The sequence below is a fragment of the Pterocles gutturalis genome, unplaced genomic scaffold (assembly GCF_000699245.1).
Source record: "Pterocles gutturalis isolate BGI_N339 unplaced genomic scaffold, ASM69924v1 scaffold30188, whole genome shotgun sequence".
Lineage (NCBI taxonomy): Eukaryota > Metazoa > Chordata > Aves > Pterocliformes > Pteroclidae > Pterocles > Pterocles gutturalis.
In genome coordinates this window covers 1510-15074 of record NW_010123976.1, presented here as the reverse complement: position 1 = coordinate 15074, position 13565 = coordinate 1510, and the positions used below count along the sequence as shown (strand labels likewise).

Genomic DNA, 13565 nt, shown 5'->3' with positions numbered 1-13565 from the left:
CAGCAGGAAATCTAATGTAGTTCAAGCTCCGAGGCAAGGAGGCTAGACCTGAAAAGTATGACTTTAATGACTCAACTAACAAAGGTATATCAAAAGAGGCAGAAAAAAGAATTCAGTATCTCCACCTTCAACAACCTGGTGCACAGTACTTACTAAAGAAAGTTCACAATGAGGTATTTGGCAGCAGGATGAAGCAGCACAGCTGTTAACGAATCCACAAGTCGAGGGTTCGACAGTACTTGGTGAATTATGAAAGGTACATTAAAAGCAAATACAGGACTCTTACGAAGTGGAAGATGCTGGTCAGCAGACACAACCGTTTCAGAAAGCCCTCACATAGAAACGCATCACCCCTTCTCAGAGGTCAAACCCAAGGAAGCCGGAGCTAATCTAACACCACAAGCTACGCTGACCATGTCACATGGAGGCTCTGTCCACCAAAGAAAGGGTGGCTGAGAGAGCTCAGAGGGGAGCATGCAAGGAAACCCCAGCTTAAATCACATCACCTGCTTCCTGTAAGCCTGGGAATTCAAGCAAAGAGAATTCAGGTAGAATTCTGCAACTTGCTATAAGGTCTGTCTTCCAAGGAAGAGGTGGTACCAAACCTCTCTCACTCTTAGGCTTAAAACAAGATTAAGTAATCTCAGGGTTTTTAAATGGTACCAAACCTCTCTCACTCTTAGGCTTTAAACAAGATTAAGTAATCTCAGCGTTTGCGAGATAGCAGTTTAGGGACAAACCAGTACAACTATATTTTTAGCCAAGAAGAGTCTACCTAATATTTTCGTATCACTGACAAATCCCAACTACACTGGGCTTTTTTTTAGCCAAGAAGAGTCTACCTAATATTGTGGTATCACTGACAAATCCCAACTACACTTGCTGTCCAAGCCCAGAACAAAATAGACAGTCCCTGTCCCAAATGTCACTTAATTTTCTTAATAGACAGTCCCTGTCCCAAATGTCACTTGATTTTCTTTCTGTTTCATGATTCCCTTCTACTGCCTTCTCTGCCTTGTTAGCTACGACTACTGTAAATACTGCTTTCTTCTCTCCCACTTGTAAGTACTAGCTTATATTAGTCTTCATAAACCTAGGTCCATCAGTCAAGTAACTCTTAGTTTTACCAGCACAATCTAGACCTTCAAGATGGCCAGGTACTCCAGTTAGAACCTGACCGTCACCCGTTGGCTGGGAACCTCCTGTCGCACGGTGCAAATTTCACTGTTGTGCATTTTGTTCAAGGAGAGAAGTGTTTACATATTTGAAAGAGTTTCTACAGCAGTAATTCTTTCAAATGAAATGTGCTGTATACAAGACAAAGTGAAAAGGTTTGACATGATGGCTTTTGGTGTGAAATGTGCATAAGTGCTCAGTAGTGGATACATACTAGATGTTCTGCGATACAGAAGTTAAGAACGACATCAATTTCACAAATGTAAGCATGAATTGGAAGTTCTTAGGAATAAACATAAGTGTAATAAAATCTCATCATGCTAGAAAGATAAACTTTTTTTAGTTATAAAATGAAATATAATAAAAGCCACACTAATGCCACAAGAAGATATGAAACAAACACTGGAAAAATGATCAAAAACCAAGGTGAGGATTACAGCAGCTATTGCCCCTTGTGACATGCACAACAAGGAAAGTCTTTCATAGACAGGTAAACCTTCTCTACAAGAAAAAGGCAATTACGGAAATTAATGTAAAGTGGTCAGTTCACCATTTTCAAGGACCTCACAATCACCTTGCTCTGATGCAGAGGAAGCTGCAGAATGTGTCAGAGCAGTCTGGTTTGTAATGATCTGCTTCAAGGTGAGGTTTCTAAAAGATCAAATGATATGTGAGCACTCCTTATCTGATCAATATCCCTTTCATCTAGAACAACCTAGATAACAATCTAGTCCGTGTGTGTTTTGGGCAAATTGAGCAGGGATGGCAAAACATATTTAAGCAACAAAAAACCTAGATACATTTCTAACTGTCACAAAGGCCAGTTTTATATTCTGATACTTCGACTGTTCAAGAATTTTGCAAAAACAACTTTAAGTACGATATATCATACCTGTAGCTAGCTGAATATATGTAAACAAAGTATAAAATTCTCATCAATACTAAAATATTTCCTATCTTGTATCACCACAGCAGTATCAGCCTACTGTGCAATAAAGGGAAACAGCACACGCAGCAGCTTCATTGAACATATTTCCTTATAGAAAATTCCTCCCACATCATTTTGTGCATGTGGCAGATGGCTATATATATATGTGTAACAATCACTGTTATTGCGAAAGTTAACAGCAAAACCTAAAATCTTGTAGACGAGTAACTCCAGCATGAGGGTAACCTTCATTTGGTCCCGCCAGCATCCCTTCAAGCCTGAGAAAGTTACAGAGTTGCTGAAAATTGCCCTTTTCTGTCAGCATTGTGCTTGGCACAGCCTGTTCCTGCTGGGGTGCCAGAACCTGGGAACACTCTATAACGTTCTGTATGCAGTGTCCCAACTTCTCAGTCCAGCACGTTCCAGGAAGAATACAGGTACCGGCTTCTTCCACAGCAAAGTACCTTTTGATAGCAGAAGCTACACAGGTCTGAACACTAGAAGACCATGTACGTAAGCGTTACTACTAACACCGTTTCTACTCCTTCTGGGTAGACATTCAGCCCTATTGGAGATGAAACTGATATTCAAGATAAAGAGACTTGAAAGTAGATCATGTCTAACACAGAAGACTCGAATCGGTTCTACTACACTGCATTGGTATTTGAGGTTTAAAAAAAAGTGGTTTCCACATTTGAAATGTTTTGGCTTCATCTTTTAAAAATGATGTTTTCACATTGTTTAAGTCAAGTTTTCAGTCTTATGAGTATTGTACCAAAGCTTAACGTAGCTCCGGAGCTTCCCAACCCCTGTCTCTCTTGCGACAGCCAGGCTCTCTACCAGCTGTGCCTCCTGACATTCTGTTAACGACACCAAGAGCCCCAGCATCACCTGCAACTCAGGCTCATTAATGTGAGAATTATCTGCTTCTGAACTAACCAATAATTACTGCATTGGAATTATGCCTGGCTATCACTAAGACAAACTCTTTTCAGGGACTCCTTTCAGCCTAAATGCATCTGACTCAAATATTCATGAAGAGAAGACATTCCTTCCAGAAGTCGGTGTTTCTGCATATTTCCCTCTTGCCGATATCCTATTACATTTTCAAAGACAAGCTTGACTGATATAAGCCTCCAAAGCTATTTTTTTTTTTTAAATCCAGAAGAACACTGTTAATTACAGTTTTATGTATACACTTGAACAACAGCAGGAAGCATTCAAGACTCACTTGGATCAATGTATTAAGCGTAACAACCCTCAGATTTTACAGTTCTAAATTCCAATACAAATAACCTTATCCTTTGTGAATTTGTAATCAAAAGAGTAGGTAACAGCTTTTCTCTGAAAAGCAAGGTTTTGCTTTGCTTTTATAGGGTTTAGTTGCTACATTAAGAGCTACACATCCATTTACAACAAAAGGAGAAGTATCTGCTTTGTTCACTCCTTCCTGACTGTTAATTCACAGACACAACATTTCAACACCCCCTGCCAACCACGAACAACAGTAGGCCAGTAGGGGAAAACACACCTAAAATTAGCATTTCCCTCTGAAACTTTGCCTTTTCTTTGTACTTTGGGGAAACAAATGGTCCCTGAAAGTCAAACTAGCCCGCACTTCTAGCCAGCAGCCACATATCTCATCTCTTCTATCAGTACCTGACTGTTCTTCCCCAGTTAAACATAAGATATGTTTTTCTATTGAAAACAGCAAAAAAGCAATTTCAACAGCTGCGATTCATCTATAACTCAGAACCAACAGCTTCATCCTTTAGATAATACAGCATTTTTGCCAGGTCTTTTCAATGACTTTTCCTTTCTACCTCAACAAAGAAGAATTTACGGGTATCTGTTAGAAAGATCACTTTTTTGGTTTTACTTTATAATTTATTGTTTTACAGTACATTTTCATTTGTAATAATGAGCTTAGTGTACAGGCTATGGAGTTCATTTTCCTCACTGCAATATGTGCAAAATAGAACCAACAAATTAATTGCAACATTAGGGAGAGGTGTCAAACTGCGGACTGGCAAGTGAAACATCTTCATATTTTTATTTTTACTATAAGGCCCCAGTAGACTTTTTGAACTACTTCCACTCCATCATACAAAATTATGTAGTGCCCTAGTTACCACAGATTGAAAGAACCACATTCTTGTTCTAGTCTTATGTAGCTTTGTAAATACTCAAGGATGATTTCTCTTGCCTTGGAGATAAAATATACAGTGTAATTCAACAACAATGACATTGTTTCAAGAAATTCACACCACCACACCCTACAACTGGCACCCGAAAGACCTGCAGCACTCTGACAAGACCTGTATCAGTTACTCCAAAAACAGGGCAGGCAAAATAAGGTTCAAACCCAAATTATTCAGATTTAGAACAACTCCTTCTGCTACGTAAGGATTAAATCCATCTTTACAAAGGAACTAAACAAAAATCCAACCCAAGGTTAAGCCAGTGTTTAAAAACTTCAGGCTGACAGTTATCTGCAGAAAAAAATGCTTATCAGTATCGTCATACTAAAGCCTGTCATCTAGTGAGCCTGAATATAAACCACAAACCCAGTCTGCTGGTTTTGCCATTAGTTCCACACAGGCATTTGCTTAACTCATAGTGCTTGACATGATCTTGTGCAACTGAAATGGTTTCCATGGAGAGATACAACATACCCGGTGAAACTACTGAAACTTATTGTTTTAAAACTATGAGTAGAAATGTGATGACAACATAGAACTCATTTGTTTTTCCTTTTAAAGAAGCCCAACAATTTCATTGTTCCCAAATACTTGAAATATGTTGCAGTTTTTATAAGAGGCTTATTTTTTTATTTCCTAAAGAAAACATAACCAGCTTTGATCAAAGTAAAAGAGAATTGCACTAGTGCATGCAACATTTACCATCTTCATGCATTTACTTGCTCAATTTTCTTACAAAATTAACATTTTTCTTCACAGTAAGATTCATGGTCTTGTACAAATTACTCTCTCCCCATGTATCCTCTTCAGAACAACTAAAATATACACTTTTCTGATGGAAATACCACTTTCCTGTTAATTTCAACAGTTTAAGAATTACATTTCAAATTTAAAAAGAAATGAAACCAACAGAATTTAAACTCTTACAACAAATGAATCTTTCAATGAACACTATCATGTTGTTTTCTAAGGCTCAAGTGAATGTTGCCTTAGCACAATTCTAAACTGGCAAATATCCTGAAACTAGCCAGAACTACCTATTGTTTATATAAAAACTTATTTGACAGAAGGAAGGCAACTTTGATTTAGGAGGAGACAATGGCACATTACCTGAATCGTTGCGGAGGTACGATGACATTGCTGGGATGAGACAAGACTGACTGAGCAGCTCTAGGAGAACGGATGGAAGAGCACTGCTGTTTTGTCCTCTCCCTTCATGGCTAGTTTGGGTCTCTCCATTTGACGTACTCCCTGCAGGATTTATGTAACTGGCAAGAACCTGAAACGCACAAAAATACTTACTCAAAACTGATTTATTTTAGGGAAAAGAACTTTGCCTTTCTTCCCTTAAGGAAGACACCATAATACTTCCCTAGCAATTTTGCTAATTGAGTACTGATATTTATTTCAGCAGTCCCAAAGGTGTTTCGGAAGAAATTCTATACAGTTATTAGATCATGATTCCAACTTTGGCTAATGATAAAATTAAATAATTATTATAATTTTGAATGACTTTTAGAGATCAATTAATACAAATTTTGACAAACCTGCTGGAGTTACATGAAGCAGCAGTTTAGCAGCTCACACCACCGAGACATGGAGCTGATCTGTCCCATTCACTTTACAACACCCACTAGCAAGAAAAGATTCTTTTTTTTTTTTTTAAACTGCAAATGTTTTAAAAACACTTCTAACTTCCTTTTGGATGGGACTTCAGGGTTTACAGATGAAACAAACTTATGTTGAGCATGACAATTACTTAGAGGAATGGCTTGTGTGCACACACTTGCTTCAGTGAACAAGGAGCAACCTCCCCTGAGTGACAGTGGGGCAGTCATGTCACGACCACACATCTGCTCATCCTAGAGCAGCTCTTGCAGAGTTCACGGGCCCTTACCATGGGTTGTAGATTTACAACCTAATGCACTTCCATGGGTCTGATCTGTGCCATTGTACTCTCAGATTAGGTAACTTCAAGGCTTGAAAGGCAGTGTTATTTGAAGTTTCAGGGGTGCTATTCACTCTTTTAGCCTCTTCTTTCTTTCATTCTCCCTCTTTGCTCTAACCCCATTACCCATGGTGTTTTGCTGCAGCATCTTACTTTACCAGTAATCCATACAAGAGAATTTTTCTAAACAACCCGTCCAGAGAAGGGACCAGGCAATGTCTGCTGTACAATTGACTGACATCTTCAGAAAAATGCTGAAGGGTTTGCTACTCTCCTTCCTTCACTTGCTGATTGCCCAAAGCAAATGCCTCCTTACCTCACAACTTACGGCAGTTACAGCTAAACCTCTGCGTGGCATAACATAGAATGCTGCCTAGAAGCTTTGCCAAGAGTAATTCAGGTGATTTTCCTCTTTCTTGCTTGGAAAAATTATCTTGGGTTTTATTTGTTTTGTTTTTGCAAGGGACATGTTACTTGTGCCTGATAATCTACAGCCACTGAAATAACAGATTCCATCAAAGTGGTATCTCCATCAGTCAGGGTGCGGGCATTTTCGAAATTTCATCTCCTTCACGCTCTACCCCAGCAATGAGGTTAGCTAATGCATTTGAGCTGACAGATCTGTGAATTAAATTTTGTATGACTAGATAGAATCTCATTTTCTCTCTACTGACCTAAGACAACAGGGGTTGCTCACATTTCACAACCAGACTCAAAGGCCTATCTATGCAGGATTTTATTTGCCTTAATATGAGGAATTTGGAAGGCATCAGAGTTTTACTAAGAACTGGATGTTAATATTGTAATTTAATTGACATACTCATAATTTTGTAATATATCTGAGCTTTTGTAATATAGGCATAACACGTTCATGGACAACTGTGGGTATTTTCTTAAAGCAGAGCAAAAATATGCGAGAAATTAATAGGTAAGATTATTTGGCACACAAAACAAAATGTCTGTTCCCACAGCCTCCTCCTTTAATGGACAGTCTTTACTTTCAACTGAATGCAATTATGTCCACAGAGATACATGACAGCTCCAGGGAAATACACGGGAATGTTTCTTGGTTCATTGTCTATTCAGAACTGTCACTCAGGCTTACCCACTCAGGTCTTATTTTATGCATCAGCCTAGTGATGTTTGAAAACAGCCTCACTCAAAATACAATCTATACCATTTTTCATGTAAACAGATAGTGTAAACTAATTGTTTTTCCCCAAAATACCACAACTGCTGTGCTATATGACTGAAAAAATATATGCTCAATTTTATTATCCAGGTTCTAGTGTTTCAAGTGCTCACTGTTAATCAAGATTTCATTGTTACACACCTGTAGGAGGCAGGTCACATGCTCTTCTTCCAGCCTTTGCTTAGTCAAAGCTTGTTCAACATCCCATCCTGAAGCTGTGGAGCCTGTTCCAAAGCCTGTACCCTTAGCCCAGTACAACTGCTGTTCTTCTGTTGATGCACTGTTGTGTGTACTTGACACCTGTGGCTAAGTTAAAAAAAAAAAACAACAAACCCAAAATAATTTCACTTTTTTCACGTTATGAACCAATTCTTTAGAAAGCCTTTGTTCTGCAAAAGAAGGTAATCTCAATTTATTAACTTAATGAAGATATCATTGGGATGCAGGGGGATGCAAAGCTTTATAGAAGAAAGACTCTGCCACAGATACGGAGTTCCAGTACAGGTCAGCGCTAAATTGTTGCAAGTGATTCTTCTCTAAGCCCATTTTTGTTCTCTTTTAAGACACCATCACTGCTTAAATGATTAAGGTATTACAATGCCACATAATCAATACCATGCTAAACACCACAGCTCTGTAATTATCACTGTTTAACACTTAGTCAAGTTTAACAGCATAATTAGATAAAGTGAATGGAAGTAGAAATGTCATCAAAAGTACACAACCAAAATGCTGAGATGCTCAAGCATGTGTCGATTTTGAATAAATGCTCAAAAATGGCAAGAGGTCTTAAGCTACATGTACAGCTCTGACACATGACCTCTGGGTCACTGAAACATACACTATTTCCTCTCCAGGTATTAAGGGGAAAATACCTTAAATGTCCTTAAAATCTTCTGAGAGAGTATTTTTCCAAAGATGCTCGTACAGCTTTTTCCAATGGTCGGCATCACTACATTTTACTAACATGACTCCAATATTATACTGCTTAGCCCTTATGAAACTATTTAAGTACTTAGGTTAATTTTGAAAGTTTACGAGATCTTTGGCAAAAAGGATGCAGGAAAACCTCTGATAAGCATTTTTTAACTAATGCTTTCCTAATTCTATACTTAGCACCCTAAACAAGTGGCCTCATTTTCTCAAGTAATGAAGACTTGTTACTTTCAATTGTATAATTTGATTTATGGCTCTGAAAATTTTCAGATCTTCTTCAGTGACTTTGTTCAGGATTACACATAAAGGAAAAGAAGTGATGTATGAGCAGACTGCAATAGCAAAAGAAGTTCTCACCTATGAAGCACCATACGGACATTGTCTGGAATCACCATTTAACTGTTACATTGGGAACGTAAGGCATCTCTGTGCTGAAACAGCTGTGTGGTTATTCTCATGGAGACGTTACTCATCACATCACTCATGAACATGCTGTGCCTTTAACACTCAAGACAACTGTCGTGAGCATTGACTTAAAGCACTTAAGGGAAAGCCTGGCCCCAGAAATACAAGCCTTGGTGCAGGCCTGATGGACCTCTAGTTTCAAATTACCATCTATCACCTGATAGATAACGAATTAGGAGAAAGCAAGCTGTTCAAGGGGTCATGGTAGAACTGACGCAGAGATAAGAAATAATGCTTGTCCTTTCCCTCCAAAAGCGCAATAATGCTAAGGCGTTAATGTGTCAGCAGCCCGGTACCCCATTAGAAGCAGAATATCTCAGCTTCCCCTTAAATTTGACTAGCCATTAAAGTGAATAATTCTCAGGCACAGCTTCATCTCCTCCTTGTTTAATCCCTCATCAGTATCAGAGCTGCTAAAATATGGACAGCCCTGTATTTTGCATCTACTTAGCCACCAGGAACTGTGGCAGACACAAAGACGCTAAAGAGAGGAACAAATTAATTTTTGTTTAAACCCTTTTACAGACAACTGGTATGGTATGCAGAAATGGCAACTCATAATCCTAAAAAATCAGGGGATACATATTCTGAATAGAGGGTAGTAAATATGGTAAGTACTTTGAAAAAGTTAATTTTGGAGAATCACTTGGGATCTTGAACACTACAGAAAATTTGTGTCTTCAGATCTCATTTCCCCATCAGTAAAAAGGGGATTAAAAAATCACTACATTAATTCATTAATTTTCACAACTCATTTACATTTGTGAAGCATTTAAGAGGAAATAATTTGCAGCCAGTAGAGTTTAGATGATGAATGCTAAATAAGGTAATGCGGTCATGCTATCTAATGAGGACGAAAGAACCACCATCCATTAAGCATTATGCCTCTCACACACTGAAAAAGGTGGTCCTGTGAAAGAAACTGATTACACCTTAATGCCTCATGACAAGCCTTCTTTGTTGGTTAAATTTCATTATTTCTCTGTTTATTTGCAACATACAAGGACAATTACTTAATTAAGTACTTTAAAATAATTTTTGCTCTTTATTCGAATGCCAATTCTGTAAAAATTAGATTATAATGAAAGCATGGAGATTATTTTCTTTTTTAGAGTTAAAACTCTTACTGCTTCTGACTGGCAATTATTCTGCTGCTAAACTTACCTCTGCCTGGTTGGGACTAGAGTTGGGCACTCTTGGTGCATGGTGGCTTAGAGCAGACAGACAAGCAAGGATAAGATGTATAGCCCCAATCTCCAGTGCCATTCGCCTAAGCAGCACTCCATCATCAGTAGTCAACGGCGTAGTGCTGAACAAACTTCGCAACACATGGAAGGGCAGAGTTGGAAGCACGTTTGCTGAAGGAGACTGCAGGATATGACCTGGATTGAAGAAGAAAAAGATCAAAACCACATTTTCTTTCAACAGTTCAATATAGCCTGTTAATCTCTGCTATGGTTTGTAAACAACAGATACTAAGGACCGAAGCATTCACATACAGTAAGCTATCTAATATTAGCTTTCTCGTCACAAAAATTGTCAGCAGAAGAGCGTAGCAGAAAGAATGTTTCTTTATTTCCTTTATGGATTTGGTTAAGAATGAAAGTTATAAAATCTGATTCACCATTTCCAGGGAGGAAACTTAGTTTGTGAATAACAGTGAGTATATTTCTGTATTTGACTACACTTCAGGTCATATTTCTGAATGAAGAAAACAAAGGTGCTTTGGACTTTTTTTTTTTTTTTAAAAAAAAACATTCTAACTACAGCAAGCTAAAGAATGACAATAGTCAGCTAACAGCAGTTCAGCTCACAAGGAGCTGTAATTTACTGTGATATAGGGTTTTTTACTGTGCTACAGGGGTTTTTTTTCCACATTCATATGCCCAAAGTGGGAATTATGTCACTGACACAATACAAGCTGTGATGCTATTCAAGCTGAATACACGATGAAATACTAACATAATTTTAATAAGATGAGCTGCATGTTTGAATTTTGTAGTAGAAGAATATGAAATTCTTGACCATTTTGCATTATGAGCAAAAATTACCTCTTTTAAAAGCCACATCTCAAATAGCAAAGTGACCTATTAATGCAACGTACTCAGATTTAGGAAGCCTTCTCAATTTTTTCTGTATTTAATAATGCATTTCACATTCCTTCTTCAGTGCATAAGAAAATAGAGATATTTGACAACAAAAAATACTGAAAATACTTCAAAATAGCCAACTCTGTTCAGAAGTTTGCTTCTTATTTTAAATATATTTATATCATTTTTTCTCTCATTCTTAGTTTATCAGCTATATCATCATCCAGAGGTCTAAACTGAAATACATTACAAATATGTATGTCTGTATTTGTATATATATGTACCTACACAGACATGCATACATACATGAGTTAATTCATATCTATCTGATACTTTCTGTAAAGACAATACTAAGAAGGATGCAAAAAGTCCTCTGACTGAGATCTTCATAAACAAAACTGGACATCTCTGGAAAAAAAGTCCATCTGATAGACTTCCAGAACTGCAGGTATAGCCAAATGACAAGGAGACAAAAAAATGAAAAACTAAACATTTGCCCGTGATTTATCTCCACAGACAACTGAATCCATGTTGAATCTATAAGCCGTGGATTTCTAAGTGCAGCTGTTCATATTAAGCAAGAAAATAAAGAGATTCTAGCTGTATGAAAAGATGCACTTTCAGAAGAAAAGGAATATATGAATGCTTTATCCATAGAACTAATAGGGACTATTGTGTACAATTGATTTCACATTTCATAAAGAGTTGAATTCTGATGTTTGGTTTAGGAAATGGAGAAATCGACTGTTTAGTCCAGCAAAAACAAAGTCTAGAGGGAATATAATTCCTGTCAACAAATGCATCAGAGAAATAAGAGCTATTTATGATGAAGAACAATGCTGGCACAATGATAAACGGGCACAAAATGGATATTAATAAATTTAGTCTGTAAATTAAAGCAGCCCCACCCATCAGGAAAATGATGTTTTGGAACTGTATTCCAATAGCAGTGGTGGATACACGGATGTTTTGGAACTGTATTCCAATAGCAGTAGTGGATACACGCACACACACACACAAAAGAAAGCAACCCAAATTTTAATAGTTTGAGTTGGTCTCTTCAAAAGAAAGCAACCCAAATTTTAATAGTTCGAGTTAGTCTCTTAAAAAAACAAAAAAGGGGGTATAAAAGTTGTTTGCAATAGCAAGGGACTGGAACCACTCAAGGACATAAAAATCTGAGAGACAGCATACAGTCCTTCAGTTAATTACTGTTCAAATTAGGTGGGAGTGAGCAGCTAGACTGAATTTTTGGTATCCAGTTTATTCCCGTCTACTGTCGTGTACCTAAACGCAAGAGAAATAAAAAGATAAACAGAAGGGAGGCTAAACAAGACTCAGTTTCTCAGCCGGTCTTCTGAGCTACATGTTGTCCACCACTCTATAGGATGCTGAATAGAGACCAACTTCAGCTGATGGGTCCATCGAAAAACCACCATTCTTTTCAAAGTCATAATGAAAGGAAATGTCTTAAAAGTACTAAAACATCTTTCATGTACACTCTTCCAGTTTTTCAAAGCACTAAGAAATACAAATATTAGAACCATAGGCAGAATTCCAGGTTTGGCTGCAAAGACACTGAGTACAAATTGACTCTAGGCTCATCAGTTCAGTCATTGAAGAACATCTCATTTCTCCCTCTGAACTCACACCACTAAGGCAGAGTTCCTGCTCAGCTAACTTGATCACTATGATCTCTAGATCCTTCTCTCTTTTTCTCAAACAGTATTATTCAATAGTTTATACTACATGGACTGTAGTTCTGCTCCTATCCGTATTATTCTGCAGTTGATTGCAGAACTATGACATTTGCTCAATTAGTTGCGCATATCCAGCTACTCAGATCATTCTGTCTGAGCGCACTGTCATCTCGATAGTGTCACTGTAAGCTTTATCAGCAGTTATTTTACAATTACTCTGACATCTAGATTGTGAGAAAACTTCACCAGAAATAATTTAATATTTAGAGACAACAGACTACTAAGATGCTAGCAACAAAGTTCTGCACAAACCATTCAAACTTCCTGCTAAAAGCATTATAGTGTAAATAAAATTAAGTAAAACGATCTAGCCGTGGTCTACAAAGAAACATAATAATTGCAGCACATACTTCCTTCACCATCATCTGTAACTCCCAACACCAATCTCAACAGACACTGAGCATGTTTCCGTTCTTTTAGCAGCACCTCAGCATAGCCCGGGAGACGGAGAAATAAACCAAAGGCAGCCAAAGAATGCGCGGGTATGGGTGACATAGTCTGAACTGTTGACTTGATCGGTGGAGGTTCTGCAGCAATTGTTTCTGGTGCTTCATACACCAATTCCCCTGATTGTTCAATGGTAACCCATTCAAACTGATCACTGTCCTTCTGCTTTTCCTGCGTGGTCGATGTAACCACTGGAGTGCTCACCTTAACGAACAAAAACAACAAAAACATTTGTTAGCCATTCACTTAATCACCTAAGCAAAAATTTTATTAAAGTTAGAAGCTAAAGGATGTACAATGTTGATTTAGGACACCATTAAAAAGTCACATGAAATACATTTACAGATACAGGGACCAGGCCAAACGGCTTAAAAGGGCATACACGTTGCATTTTCAATATAGTTCTAGAAAGTCCCATCTAC

General features: G+C 37.8%; 1 protein-coding gene across 1 annotated transcript; it reads right to left on the bottom strand.

The window, feature by feature from the left end:
• Window positions 1-2297: 2297 nt before the first annotated feature.
• LOC104465182 (baculoviral IAP repeat-containing protein 6-like) lies at window positions 2298-13347 on the bottom strand (the record flags this gene model as incomplete). Its single annotated transcript, XM_010078123.1, has 6 exons — window positions 2298-2601; window positions 2880-2964; window positions 5416-5584; window positions 7587-7751; window positions 10011-10228; window positions 13047-13347. Coding segments are annotated over 6 exons (1242 nt in total), but the record flags the coding sequence as incomplete, so codon positions are not given.
• Between the last annotated feature and the right edge of the window lie 218 nt (window positions 13348-13565).